We start from the raw sequence: 15,720 nt of genomic DNA, 5'->3' as shown, positions 1-15,720 counted from the left end.
GATAGGGCATCAGCTTTGACATTCTTCCCTGCCGGTCTGTATCTGAGGACAAAATTAAACCAGGTAAAAAACAAAGCCCAGCGTGCCTGCCGGGGGTTGAGCAGTTGTGCCCGGTGCAAGTATTCAAGATTTTTATGGTCCGTGTAGACCGTAAATTGGTGCTGCGCCCCCTCAAGCCAGGGACGCCATTTTTCGAGAGTGACCTTGATCGCCAAGAGTTCTTTGTCGCCTATGGCGTAGTTTCACTCCGCCGGGGAAAACTGGCGAGAGAGGAAGGCACACGGACGTAGTTTATGGCTGTCAGAAGTCTGGCTCAGGACGGTGCCCACGCCTTCTGATGAGGCATCTACCTCAATGATGAACGGCTGATGCGGATCTGGATGCCGAAGGCACAGTTGTTGCAGGAACGCTTCCTTGAGGCGTCGAAAGGCGGTCTCCACACCCGGAGGCCACTTCTTGGGGTCCACGCCTTTCTGAGTCAGGGCTGTCATCGGGGCCACTATGGACGCATAGTGTGGGATGAATGAGCGGTAATAGTTTGCGAACCCCAAGAATCACTGGAGTGCCTTTAACCCGGATGGCTGGGGCCATTCCCGAATAGCCTTCAGCTTCTGCGGGTCCATACGGAACCCTTCACTGGATATGATATACCCCAGGAAGGGAAGGGACTCCTTCTCAAAAAGACATTTTTCCAGTTTTGCGTATAACTGATTTTCTCGGAGGCGTTGCAGAACTTGGATGACGTGCTGGCGGTAGGCAGTCAGGGTGTCCGAGAATATCAGGATGTCGTCTAAGTATACGACCACGCACTGATACAGGAGGTCGAGGAGAATTCCGTTCATGGTGCACTGGAACACTGCGGGAGCATTAAAGAGCCCGAACGGCATCACTAGATACTCGTAGTGGCCGTCTCGGGTATTGAAGGCCGTCTTCCACTCGTCACCTTGCTTGATGCGGATCAAATTGTAAGCCCCTCAGAGGTCCAACTTCGTGAAGATCTTAGCGCCTTGCAGCCGGTCGAAGAGCTCGGAGATGAGGGGCAGAGGGTAACGGTCCTTGACTGTTATGGCATTCAGGCCCCTGTAATCAATGCAAGGGCACAGGCTTCCGTCCTTCTTTGCGACGAAGAAGAACCCAGCCCCTGCTAGGGACTTTGATTTCTGGATGAATCCTCTCTCCAGGTTTTCCTCGATATATTCTTTCATGGCCTGCGTCTCAGCCGGGGAGAGGGCATATGTCCATCTTCGAGGAGGCTCAGTCCCTGGGAGAAGATTGATGGCACAATCGAAGGATCGATGCGGTGGAAGTATTTCGGCCTTTTGTTTCGAGAACACATCCGCATATGAGGCATATGGAGCTGGCAAGCCTGGAAGACTGGTGGAAGCTATGGGGCAGGATACCGGAACCACAGAGTGGAGACAGTTGCCGTGGCAATTCGGCCCCCAGTGAGCCAGCTACAAGGTCTTCCAGTCGAACTGGGGCTCATGTTCCTGGTGCCAGGGAAGACCTAGGACGATCGGATGGATGGAGTACTCCAAGACATAGAACGACATCTGCTCTTGATGCAGGATCCCAGCCCTCAGCTGGACAGGAATAGTGGTGTGTGTCACCCGTTCTGGTAGAGGTTTCCCTTGGATAGAGGAGATGACCAAGGGATGAGACAGCGGAACTTGGGGAATCTTTAGGTGTTCTAGCAGACTTCTCATGACAAAATTACCGCCGGCACCGGAGTCCACCAGGGCCTGCGTGTGGAATTCCCCATCTGCCGCGGTTAACGCGACTGGCAGTATTAGTGGAGGTGCAGGAGAGGTACGACCCAGGAAGAGACCTCCTTCCGGTCCTAGGCCCGAGAGTTTCCCCGGCCTCGTCGGGCAAACAGCAATCTGATAGCCCGCTGCTCCGCAGTAAAAACAGTCCCACCCTCATTCGCCGTCGGTGCTCCTGCGGGGAGACTCTCCCGCGACCCAACTCCATGGGTTCCTCGGCAGGGGCTTGCAGAACGGCAGAAGCGCTCCTGGGGAAGGGCGAGGGCCTTCTTGCTGCCTTTACCTCTGGAAGGCAAAATCGCATACGACGATCCACTCGATTGGCTAATTCTATCATGCCATTGAGGTCGTCCGGCAGTTCCTTCGCGGCTAGTTCATTTTGTAGGCGTGAGGATAGCCCTTCCATGAAGATCCCATGGAGACAATCCTCTCTCCAATTTAGCTCTGTGGCTAGAGTGCGGAATTCTGTTGCATATTCGGCCACTGTCCGAGTTCCCTGTCGCAACCGAAACAATTCCGAAACGGCAGTGGGTTTACGGATTGGCTCATCAAATATCTGTCAAAGCGGATAGGAACGGAGACAAATTTTCAAAGACAGGGTCCCTTCTTTCTCACAGATGAGAGACCCAGATCAGGGGCTTTCCGTCGAGTAGGGACATGATGTAGCTGGTTTTGACCAGATCGCTGGGAAACTGCGCAGGCAGCAAGGAAAAACGGACCTGGCACTGGCTGAGGAATCCTCGACACAACTTCGCATCTCCGGCGTATCTAGAGGGTGCCGGGAGTTGAGTGGGAATCCTTTGCCCCAGGTCGCCCCTAGAGGCCTGGACGGCATGCGGCTGAGTAGGGCGGCCTCCTTGAGCCCCAGGTGGAGACGGCAGCGTGTAGGGTTCATGGGTCCTAATGCCTCGAGGCGTTGGGTCAGGCCCTGCACAGCAGAGACCAAGGCATCGAGGGTCTGTTGCTGATCCTTTAGGTGCTGGGCCATTCCCAGAATGGCCTGGCAGGCAGATGCCTCTGCCGGGTCCATGGACTTGGCAATCTGTTATGCTCAGGCTTGTGAACACTTGGGCCGATGTGAGGATGGTGTACCTTGTGGAAGATCCGTAGGCTCTCACATCGGATGGCGAGGCAGAGCAGAAGACGAGACCAGTTGGCCCTGGGCACTGGAGACAAAGGCGACTGCGGAGGCGAACGACAAGACGAGCAGAGGAACAGTCTTCGCCACTGGAAGTCTGCGGTCCCCTCAGGAGGAGCCCGTAGGGACCCAGACCGCTGGGACTTAGATGGACCCGTGACAGGTCGGACGTACGGTGCAAGGGCCGACTGGAGCTTCACCCTGGAAGCCCGCGGTCCCCACAGGAGGAGCCCGTAGGGACCCTGGCCGCTGGGACTTAGGCGGGCCCTTGGAGACGATGGTCAGGAGGAAGTCTGAGGTCAGTGCCAGAGGGTCGTTGCTTACCAGTCCGAGGTCACACACCGAAGGATCACCACTTGCCAGTTCGAAGTCATACACCAGAGAATCACCGCTTGCCAATCCGAAGTCAGACGCCAGAAAATCACTGCTTGCCAATCCGAAGTCCAGAACCAGGAACACCAAGACGGAACAAGAATCAAGACGCTGGAACTCACCGAAGCGAGCAGACTCAAACAACACTCACAGGAGATGTTGCCAAGTCAAGGAATGAGCAGAGGAAGCTGCCTTAAATACTTCCCCTGCTCTGGATCATTGGCAGCAGGTGAGTGTCATTAAAGGGATCAGGTCCCTTTAAATCCGGCCAGGGGGCGCGGCCTCGCACGCCTAAGATGGTGGCGGCCATCTTGGATTTCCTCCGGGGAAGAAAGCCAGGAGAACGCCGCGAGGGAGGAGCAGGAATGGCTCCCCTTCTGGCGGTCAGACTGCGAACCAGCCCCGGAGCGACTGGCACCGGCCGGGGGTGATAGTCGGGAGTTACCGCGGCGGGTCGCCACCGCAGTGGAGGTAGGGGCCGCGCTCGTGGACGGCCACGGGTGTGGAACACAACAATATCTAAAAGAATACCGGCATATAATAAATAAATAAATAAATAAATAAATAAAGGCCTGGGTACAAGTCTCTTAGTTGCACAGCTGAATTACTGGGTAGTGTTAACAGCTGTGAACTTGCAGACCACAAGGAGCGAGACAGATGATACCAATCAAGTAGGATTTTCAGATCAATGGAGTCATCTTCATGAAACACTAAAGTTAAGATCTTAAATATTATCCTCCTTTCAATCAAATGCCAGTGAAGAGTTTGCAACACTGAGGAGATATGTTCCCTAAGAGGGCAGCCAGAAATCAGTCTCACTGCCGTATTGAATAATATTTTTGCATAGCTCTCAGCTGACAGCCTGGCAAAACCAATATGTAGTGTATTGCAGTAATCAATTGTCATCAACACAAAGGATTGGATAACTGACCTGAAATTGCATTTATCCAGGTCATACTTTACTCTTTCTAGTTTCCTTAATTTGAAAAACACAGATCTCACTACCATCTTCACCTGAAGGTGAAAAGTATATGCTGAATCAAATTGAAACCCCACATTTCTTACAGTATCAGAAAATGAGATTACAGAACCCACAAACAAAAGTTGTAAACAGGGCCCTTTTGCTGCCACATCATTTTCCAGTCCAGGGCGGGCCCCTTTTGCCATCGCCAGATCACTTTACAATCCTAGTCCATTGTATGACCCGAGCTGTGGTGGTTACTGCTGCCGTCCCCCACTCCCTTGCCTACCCGGCCTGGGTTGTCACAGATGCAGCAGGTTTCCGTTTGTGCTGCAGCAGAGCTGAGAAAAACACCTGTTGCCAGGTCGCCTTAGTGCCTACAATCCGGTACCTGGCACCTTCTGCCAGAAAGAAGATGTTGCGTCCATCGGTCTCAGACGGCTTCGACCTCTGTGCCTCACCTTTCTTCCTTCTCAAGCCTTCATGCCGCTCTCTCCAGTGTCCCCGGATCGGCAGCGGCGACGGTGTTCGCTATGATTTTCCTGAGGGCCTCCTAGTGTGCGCGCATGCCATCCACGTCATGGCGGAAACCTCGGGCGCGTCCCCTCCGAGTGATGTCATCACATCCTGGTATTTAGCCAGCCCTTTGTTTGCTAACAAACTGAGTTAGCAAGGATTGGATTGCCTCTGGTCTAAGCTGCTCTGCCGCTTCCCAGCCGCCGCAGGAAGCTCTCTCTGCCCATCGGGGCATTTCTTCACTAACCTGGGTACCCGCTCCTCAGGGGCCCTTCTGCTCTATTTCAGGTACCTATCTTGGGATACTGGGTACTCGCTCCTTGAAGGCCTGCTCTCCCTAACCTGGTGCCTGCCACTGAACAACTTCTGCCTGTCAGGACCTTCAAAAATACAGCTTTCTGCTTCAGTGAGTACTAACCCTTTCAGTCTGTCTCAGCTTCAGCGCTCTGTGTCTACATCCGGGACCTGTCCCTGCTACGCTGCGCTGCTTATCACCTACTCGAGTGTGAGACTGGTCTCCTCTGCTGAGGACCCCTGGATTACTTCATTGGGTTACCTTCACTGCTGCCCGCTCACCGGGCAGTACCATCGACCTGTACAATAAATGCAACTTCTCTGTGTCTGCGTGTATAGAGTCTAGCCTAGTACTGCGGTTCCTCACGGGGCTCTTCTCCGTGGGAGTGGCCATCACCGCAGTACCCAAGAATCCACTCCAACACCTCATAACCATAACAGAAGGACAGGAAGCAGCAGCAGCGCCCGCATCCAGGTCAGAAAGCGGAGTGTAAGGGGCCAGGAGAGGCAGCAGCCAGCTGGGCCCTAAAGTGGAGCAGCAGGGACCAGGAGTACTCAGGAGATAAACAGAGCTTCTCAGAAATAGAACAAAAAAGCTAAATAAAATGGCCCGGGATAAACACAGTCATATAAACAGAATGCCACCAAGTGTTGGCTCAATAATGCATAGTCAGATGTCTCGTGATTATCCTGAATGCTGATGTGATGAGGTTAGTACCTTGTCCAGCTGGAAACAGTGTAGAGATGGGAGGAAAGTAGCCAAGTAGAGAGAGAGAGAGAGAGAGAGGGCACTGTCAAGAAAACGCTAGAGGAGAAAGGGTAGTACTGCTGCTTTAAGAAAAAGAAGGGCAGGAACAGGTAGGCCTGTGGAGATTTGACGGAGAGCCAGGCAACAGAAAGAAACTGATGGGAGAGGTAATATTAATAAAACCTACAAGGTACGCATTCTTTCTTTTTCGTTGGCCCCATGATGTGGAATACACCTACCTCTGGCCTTCAGAGCAGTGCTGGATGTTTTAGCTTTTAGGAGGACCCAGACATTTCTTGCTAATTAAGCCTGTCTTTATTAGTCAAACTTGAAAAGCTGGGGATATTTTTTAGTTTCCATTATGATTTGATTCCTGTAGCATTTGGTCTTTCCTTGGTTTCTTTCATGTTTGATTGTTTTGAGTTATCTTTTTTGTGGTTACTTATGGATTTCAATTGATTTATGCTATATTACATTGGAATCTACCTCCTAGAACAACTTGTGTTGGGTTTGGCAGAATAGAAAAATAAAAAATTGGTGTGCCCAGGTGAGGCTGATTAGTAACTTATTCAGAAAGAGCATAAGATCATAAGAGGTGCCATGGTGGTTCAGACCAGTGGTCTACTGGGCCCATTATCCTGTAATAGTGGCCCATCTGGGTCTCTTGGAAATACCCAGCCGATTAGTCTCTCTCTTAGGGAGGAGGATGCCAGGAATGCAGGGGTCCAACCGAACTGGACCAAGATAAGTTGAAGACTACCATCTAGATGGGGCTCTCCATATAAGAAGGCTGTATGGGCCTGCTGGTGGAATTGTGGCAGCTTGATAGTAGACACGAGAGAAAGGTATCTTGGCTGCTGAATAACATTTTTGGCCTTCCTGAATTTAAAAGCTCAATGTACATGTCTAGAATAACCCTGGTGCCTCAAGGCAATAGGAAGCAATAGATATGATAACGAAATAGTTGCTGCAAGTTGCTTGGATGAGCAGTTATTTCAGGCAATCCGCCAGAAGTTCAAAGCAGGTCACAGCCAACAGTGCAGAACTGAGATTTCCCTGTACGTACCCGGATCAGTCCAGATCGTGGGTTGAGCCTCCTGTCCAGCAGATGGCGACAGACCAAAACTGAAAGGGTATCCCTTATCAGGATAGAGCCTACCCTGCAGCCCTTCAGTATTTGTCTGTCTCCAGCAGATGCAGGCAGCTCACTTTGCAGTTCCCTTTCCTTATTACTTTGACTTTACCCTCTGGGGTTTTTTCTTTCTCTCTTTGACAAGATCAAGTATTAATCTTCTTTGCAAATTTGAAAAAGAAAAAAAAAGTTTGAAGGAACTCTGTTTATTTCAGGTGACAGCTCTGTCTCCTCGCTCTTGGGGGGCCTAGGGGGGCTTGCCCCTTGATTTATTCAGTCTAAGCTCCTTTCCCAGTGACCTGTGTGTTTGGGGCGATACTGATGGTCCAGTCACTCCCCCCTGTATAGCTGCCTTGCCCTAGGACAGTTAATTCCCCGGCTGTGCTGACAGGGATGTTCATTCCCCTGCAATCTTTAAAAAAAAAAGTTTGTGTGTGTATATATATATATATATATATATATATATATATATATATACATACATACATACATACATACATACACACACACTAAGTTTCTAGTAATCGGCAGCTTATTTTAGCTCTGCTTCAGTCAGAGAAGAGAGCGAGCAGGGTTTGTGCGCCTGCACTCGATTCTCAGGGCTGCACAGCTCAGCTGTTTCCCCTGCCTCGCAGTGGCTCCTTCCTGTCAATCATGCCACGATCTCATCTCTGCTTAGCCTGCGGGGAGCTTGCCTCACGGTTCTCCCGCGATGGGCTTTGTATCAGGTGCCTGCCGTGTGGGGAGGGTCCCTCCACAGCAGCGATCAGGACGGCGACCCAGGGGCGGTCTTCTCGCCGCATAGGCAAGCAGTTCCCAACTCCCTCTTAGGCAGTGTTGATGGTTACGCGGTAGCGGCTCATCTGGATGTCTTTAGTTTCCTCAAGGGCGCCAAACATTTAAATCCGCCTATCCGTACTACTTGTCCTTCGTGGAGTCTTAACTTAGTCCTTCTGGCTCTCTGCAAGCCACCCTTTGAACCTCTCCACCATCTACTCTTAAGGATTTATGCTCAAGACCATTTTCCTGGTTTCTATTTGCTCCGCGAGAAGGGTGTCGGAGATTCAAGCGTTGTCTTGCAGGGAACGCTTCCTACGGTTTTCTGATTCAGCGGTTTCTCTCAAAACTGTACCTTCTTTCTTGCCGAAGGTTGTTTCTTCCTTTCATGTCAGTCAGTCGGTGGAGCTTCCCGTGTTTTCTCCTGAAGATATAGCGAGTACGACTGGGGATGATCTTCACCGCCTTGATGTAAAACGCGTTTCACTGCGTTATCTTCAGGTTACGAATAACTTCTGGGTCTCAGATCACCTTTTTTTCCTGTGGAGTGGCCCAAATAGGGGCAACAAGGCTTCTAAGGCTACGATTGCGCGATTACTTTGGCCTATATCTGTCAAGGCCGAACAGTCCAGGAAGGCCAAAAGGCTCATTCCTGGCGTTCTCAGGCTACTTCTTGGGCGGAGAGTCAATCGGTCTCTCCGCAGGAGATATGCAGGGTAGCTACGTGGAAATCCCTGCATACATTTACTCGGCATTACTGCCTTGATGTACAGGCGCCAGTGTTTGGTTCCTTCGGTCGGCAGGTGCTTCGAGCAGGACTGTCTCGTTCCCACCCTATGTAGGGAAGCTTTGGTACATCCCCTGGTCTGGACTGATCCTGGTACGTACAGGGAAAGGAAAATTAGTTCTTACCTGCTAATTTTCTTTCCTGTAGTACCACGGATCAATCCAGACACCCTCCCGTCTGTTTTTCCATCCATCCGCTCAAAGTTTTTCTCCTTTGCAGGATGCATGATTCCTTCATTTGTGATTATAGTTGGAGGCACCGGAAGCATCTATTTGATGACAATGGATATCTATGCAAGAGCAATCACATACAGAGTCCATTCAATGTTTCAATTGTTCAATTTTCTTAGTTCTCTTGTTCCTTGCTTGATCTTCTACTGGTTATCTTTATAGTTATCTGCTTTGATAATGGTTATACTGAAGGGTTGCAGGGTACACTGTGTCCTGATATAGGATACCCTTTCAGTTTTGGTCTGTCTCCATCTGCTGGACAGGAGACTCAACCCACAGTCTGGACTGATCCGTGGTACTACTGGAATGAAAATTAGCAGGTAAGAACCAATTTTCCTTTTTGCCACATTTTATTCTTGCATGATTGCAAGTAAAAGCCTGGTTTCTAATCTAAGGCGTTTCTGCCATTCTGTGTCTATGAGGAAAAACGCTTAGGGAATCAATATGGGAATTTCTTTAGCGCCACATTGAGAGATGAAGAAGAAACAATTTAATTGCTTCTAAAAATCGCAGGGCTTATGTATTAAAGGTCCTTAATTGGAAAGTACTTTTCCCCCCTTATGGAAGAAATCTTTGAATAAGGCCCATAGGGCTCAGCATTGAGAAAGTAACCAAGGTAAAGTGTCTTTGTATTGTACATCATGCCAAATTTATCAAGCCCTGCCATTTTGCTGCAGTTTGTTTATTTAAATGAATTCTGTGCCATATTTAGCAGGCTAAAGATTCTTGGTAGAGTTCTTGAAACACAAAACCAGGTGTTTAAAACCATAGGACAACGTTTACAAACCCTCTCCTGGAGGCCCACCTATCCAGTCGGATTTTCAAGATTGCCACAATGAGCATGCATGAGATAAATTTGCATATACTGTAAGTATGCAAATCTCTCTCCCAATCAATATGTATGAGCGAGATTTGCATACTCCAGTGTATGCAAATTTATCTCATGCTTACTCATAGTGGCAACCTTGAAAATCCGACTGGATAGGTGGGCCTCCAGGAGAGGGTTTGGAAACACTGTCATTTTGTCAAGAATCATGACAAGATTTCCTATATAAACCACTGGAGTGTCTTTTCTAAGAATGAGGGCAGACCTTGATCAAACTGACTTTCATATCAACTAGCAGCCAGTTTTGGAGAACATAAATAATGTATTTGCCCTGACATCCATATTGAACAATCACTGCCAATGGTCTTCATTTTTTAACAAATTAAAATACTGTGCTCAAGGAACTGTTCCTAATCTTATTCATGCTCTACCTGTTTCTGTAAGCAATTCTATCAAATATAAAAAAATGCACCTGCTGCTTGCCATTGCAGGAGACAGGTTGCTGGGCTAGATGAACCTTTAGTCTCACCCAATATAACAGATCTTATACTCTTTTGTTTTGTAACTGTGTTTCTGATTGACAGATTTAGATTTGGGGTCAAGATCAAATATGTGACACCTGCAGTTTGTGATCATATGTAGAAGTCTCCTTGGTGAAACTTAAAAATCCCTTTCCAGACCAAACTATTATGCTACTAAAAGTATGCTATATCCAGGAAAGCTTCATAGCTATCCATGTAATTGGCCAACTTATGCTCTTTGTGTGAGAAAAGCACCCTCAAAGGCCCAACATTTCTGTTTTTGATCAAATCACTACTAACTGGAGCTATAATCATTTGAAGTTCTTTTGACAGCCACTCCTTGTACAGCCCAAAGGGACAGCAAGTGATTGATTATATATTCTTACACAATTTATTTTTTAATTTGGATGGATTTTTTTTTTTCCATAGGTGGTCCCTTATGTGGAAACAATTCATGGAGGTCTGAATGCTGGAGAGATGGTGGTGATCCATGGAAGCGTTTCCCAGGATGCTGATAAGTATGATAATTGACTTCTGCCACACTTCACTTTGTTTAGCCAGGTTGTGGGCTAAAGGATTACAGGTCTGCATAACAGTTCATAGCTATCAACATATCAAAAAATCATATAGAAGCACAATGTAGTGTGCTATTTGAGCTCCTGCTGCTTAAGCATGTATATTTTTCCTAAATGTTATGATTTTGAAATGAGATTTGAGATCATTATTGAAGCAGAAGATAGTAAAGGTATATGGTTGGCTTCATCACAAACCATGAACGTTCTCAGCTTGCTGTAGGCCACTTTTAATTAAGTGTATTGGATGAAAGAGCATTTAAAAAGGGTATAAACTGTCCTCCATCTGAACATTATAAACTGTCCTCCATCTGAACATTATTCAGGGTAGAGGGCTGCTGTTTGTACATTTCTCCACAGATTCCTTCATGACTGAGGTTTTTTTTTTTAATGTGGATATGGTGGAAGTATGTCTTCTGAGGTTGAGGAATAGGTAAACTGACTAATTACACCTTACATCTTTTCCATAAACTATTATAACAAGAACAGGCCCCAAGCTTTTACAACTGGTGTAAGTCATCTCAGTTTGGATGTATCTTCAGGGAAGCTTGCCTCTGCACTCTCCCCTTATCAGCAAATGCTGGATCATACAGGAATGCTCTAACCTCATTCTCTAATTGGGATGGGGAGTTTGGTTATGAAGCATACAATTGTGTGGATACCGACATTAAATAGATACATGGAATTTGAATTTAACAAAAAACCCTGAAAATTATAGTGGGAGAGTCCACAAGAGCCTGCAGCTTAGTTTGTATTATACTGAAGAATTCAGTTTCACCTTAGACCATTTGTGTATGTAAAAATAAACTCCATAATCCCAGGACAAGCAGGATGCTAGTCCTCACATATGGGTGACATCGGTAATGGAGCCCTATCACAGAAATCTTTCTGTCAAAGTTTCTAAAAAGCTTTGACTGACACTGGCACAGTGAATGCACTGAGCATGCCCAGCATGCTATGATCCCTGCGTCCACAGAGGTCTCTCTTCAGTCTTCTTTTTTCCGCTCTGCAGTAAGCCTAGCAATTAGGAGCTCTGTGAGAAATTCTAATACTTTTTTCCTCATGGAAAGATTTACATTTTTACTTCACAAACACTTTTCCCTGCACGGGTTTCCCTCCGCGTTGGTTTAATTCGACGTTCGGTGAGTACTATGCCATGTTTTTTCAGTCGGTTCCTGTCACCTTTCTGGCTGCCAACCGACTGCAACCTTCCCTCTCCCTATTTTTCAGTTAGTCACACATAGCCTGCAGTGTCCCTCTGTGACACTCTGCTTGGCTATTAGCGCAAGTGGGACAGGGACTTCCACGGTTATCGGTGCCGCCAGGGCCCCTGTAGATTCAGGTCCTTTATTTTCCTCGGTACCTTCGCGCAGTAGATACCCCATCGCTACCGTCTGTACCCCCTTCAGGCCATCCTGCGTTTTTAGATACCACAGGTACCCCTCCCCCTGCGGTACCCTGATGCCATCCTCCCTACATCGTTTCTATCAATGCCATCTATGTTTTATACATGGCACTGATTTATTTCCTTAGCTTTTATCGGTGCTAGCGTTGCCCGGATGGATGCCATCGACCAACACCTTGTCTCGTCGCTGCCATCCATACTCGGGTCGATGCCACCACTACCCAGGGCACTTCCATCGCTGTTGGGGTCATTTCCATCGATGCCATCCTTTAATTTATGGATGCCATCGACGCCAATGCCATTTACATGCATGGCCATCGATGCCAATGCCATTTATATGCATGGCATTGATGCCAGAGTGGAATCCACTTATGCCAATGTCCATTCCATCGATGAAATCCATGCCAACATCGATTCCATTGGTGCCCATGTCTGTGGCATGAATGCCATGGACATCATTGTTGCCCGAGTCGATCCAATTGATACCGTCGATGCCCGTGGCCATACCACAGATATTGTCGGCGCACGCCGCCATACATCGATGATCTCGACACCCACGTCGTTCCCATCGGCATCTTCAAGGTTTTTATGGATGCGGTCATTGACTCCGTTAATGCCAGTATCATTTTTTCCGAAACCAGCGATGTTTTTCAATTATTCGATGCCACATCGTTCCCATAGATAGCTACGCCGATGTCGTCAGTGCTCCATCACTGTCAACATTGTTGGACGAGTCATCAACGTTTTTCATATACATTTTTACGTTACTCTCGAGGCCACTTTGGCCGCCATCGACATCAATGCCGGCATAACACCGCCACATAATGCCCTCGCCTGAACACAGTGCTCCATGCTTTGGGTCCTTATTAAAGCCCAGTATCAGGAGCAGAGCAGGCATGCTGACAGTCCGTCATCGATCGCCATCTCGGCGCTGGGGAATGATCAGGTCGAGCACCGTGGCATTCGTCACCGACACGATGACCATCCGCCACCGAAGCCATCCAACACATTGCTGCTATCCTTCTCGATGCTGGACGATGCTCCGGCCAAGCAACATCACCACTGCCATCGGCACTGTTCCGTGCAGTTTTGGCAGCCCTTCCTGCTCCAGAAACACCGAATCGAGGTCCGCAGAATTCTGCACTGGCGTCAAGAGACATCGAGCCGCTGCGACAATGGTTGGGTTCATGAGTTCGTTAATCGGCTCCCCTGTTCCCAGGCGTGCCCCACCGACATCGGTATGGGATTCTGGCCCTCCGCTCATTACGGTCTAAGCTCCAGCCACGCCCAGCCTTGTCTCCTCTATACCTGCGCCACCATACCAGGTATCAGAGTTGAGACGGACGTTGACATCCACAGGCTAACCCTAGCGGACTCTGGAAATCCACGGAGCCAGCAATCTTCACCGGCTCGTCCTTCGGCGGTTCACGTCGGATGGTAAGTACCCGCTTCTGCGGCATTCCCATTGAGATGTGTTCTATAATTCTGGCCACATGGTTAGAAAAGTTCTAGGTCATGTACTTTCCAAGAACTGTATTAGTGTCACATATCGCTATGCCAGCTATGTCAGCCACAATACCAGGAGAATCTCTCTTTCTTTTTGCATCAGGGCTTCCTCCCTTTTTCAGCAACATGGCTCTGTACTGATTAATACTCTAGCTTTTGGTTCCTGTTTCAGTACCAAAGTTCCAGGTGCATTCGCCGTTCTGCTAAACACGAGATCCAGCACATGCTGCCTCAACTACAAGTCCATCTTGAAGCCTGATTTAAGTCTCGATGTCTCCTTGTACAGCACTCAGAAATGCGGGTAAGACTTTACCGCTCTCACTCCCGTGGGAAGTTACATGATATCCAGATTACATCAACCCCTCCAGTTGGACACCTCCCAGTTTTCCAACTGGCTGGATATCAGAGCAGCCACCCCCACCTTGTACCAAGGTTCCGGTACACTCCCCTACATGCTTCAAAGCGCAGAGGGGGGAAGAGGGGGGTTGGGGAGTTTAAATTACATTATTCTTTCTTTCAACAGAAAGTAGTTACTCTCCGCCCATCCTGGACTTCAGAAATGCCAACTTTCTTCAGAAGGCACAGGTAAAATGGTATCTCTCGTTACCATGTTTCCAAAACACAGTAAGTACATTATCTCTATTCTTTCTATGTGCCTCATGGTGAATCAACATTATTACAATTCCAAGCTCTGTCGATGGCACCAGCTTCGCAACTGGGGTATTTCATTGACTCAATATCGGTGACTGCTGTTTCTCTACGGAGTCCAACATCATTCATTCTTTCCTTGCATGGACAGCTGCATAACCACAGGCAGTCCATTATCTGGGATTACTATCACTGCTATAATTCCCTTCTACACTTCTGGACACCATAGTCACAATGACCTTCCTGTCCAGCATCCGCACAGACATTTTAATACATTCCTACATGTCCCTGCGCGCATATTCTATAACCTTAGCCCCCCCAAAAAATGTTACATTATCGGGCTCTGAGGTTTATTCACTATGCACTTTCCTTATAGACCAAAGCTGCTATGAGTTAGATTCAGTGAAATTCCGTTATCAGTGGGTCTAAGCTATTTAATCGCTTTCGTCCCTCTCTATATCACGGATTTAGAACCAAAATCCTAGTCTAATCCTGCTCATGCTCGCATTTACTTCAGGTTGTAAGTTTGACCACAAATCTTCTCAACCCAATATGCGTCTATACCGCTCCAAGCAGTTCCGCATAAACTTCCTGGATCTTGTACCATGAGTTATACCCTTATGCCTTCTAATACTGCCTCTGCAACAATTCTTTGTGCATACAGACAGACAGCATAGGGACAATGTGCTTTCCAACATACAAGCATACACAACATCCTAGTTGCTCTGCAATGAAGCTGCACAGCTTTATCCTTAGCCCTTGCTCACTTTATGCATCCTCGGGCCACTGATCTCAGACACTTACTGAATGCACTAGCAGACCTTCTCCAGATAGGTCCATCCTCTCGAATGGTCATGGACATGTGTAGCGAGAGAAATCTTCTAGAGCGGAGGTCAACCAAACTTGCCCTCTGCTTCCGAATCGAACCATACGGTGCACAGATTCTACTACCTACACATGGTTCCACTGCATTCCCATTGACGCCTTTCTTCCATCAAGGGCCTCCTAAATGTGTATATTCCGCTACCTCTCATAGCCAGCACTCTTATCATGCTGAACCGGGACAGAGTTCACTGTTCCTCAGGCCCACGTCCTGCCCGAGTCCAGTATGCTTCCCATACTTCATAGCCAAAACTCTCGTGAACCTACAACAGGACAGAGGAACAATAGTCTTCTTTGCCCTATACTGGCTTCAACAAGTATGGTTTCCCATATTCCTTGACCTCTCGATCAGAGACCAATTCCCCTGGGCATAGCGCCCACCCTCGTAACTCGGAATTAGGACAAGTTGCATCATCCCAACCTAACAACTCTTGCCCTGACAGCTTGAATGTTGAAATTCTGCAACAACTTAATCTTTCAACACAAGTCTCTAAAGTTTTCGTAGCTTCATGAAAGCCTTCCGCATGTAATCCTTACCACTTTTAGTGGACTAGATTTACCAAGTGGTGCACACAAACAGGTTTTCACCTTTTTTCTTGCCCCACTCCTTCTGTACTAGATTACCTATATCACCTTTCG

The 15,720-nt window shown here is 48.0% G+C and overlaps 1 protein-coding gene across 5 annotated transcripts in view; it reads left to right on the top strand.

Moving 5' to 3' along the window:
• LGALS8 (galectin 8) overlaps positions 1–15,720 on the top strand; it is a 214,223-nt gene that overhangs the window by 89,651 nt on the left and 108,852 nt on the right. For all 5 annotated transcript variants that reach the window (XM_029593819.1, XM_029593820.1, XM_029593822.1 and 2 more), the window contains one exon: positions 10,498–10,586. In XM_029593819.1, the coding sequence (XP_029449679.1) occupies positions 10,498–10,586 (89 nt within the window). The remainder of the gene's footprint in view (positions 1–10,497; positions 10,587–15,720) is intronic.

The sequence above is a fragment of the Rhinatrema bivittatum genome, chromosome 3 (genome assembly GCF_901001135.1).
Source record: "Rhinatrema bivittatum chromosome 3, aRhiBiv1.1, whole genome shotgun sequence".
Taxonomy (NCBI): domain Eukaryota; kingdom Metazoa; phylum Chordata; class Amphibia; order Gymnophiona; family Rhinatrematidae; genus Rhinatrema; species Rhinatrema bivittatum.
This window is presented reverse-complemented; position numbering and strand designations above follow the sequence as displayed.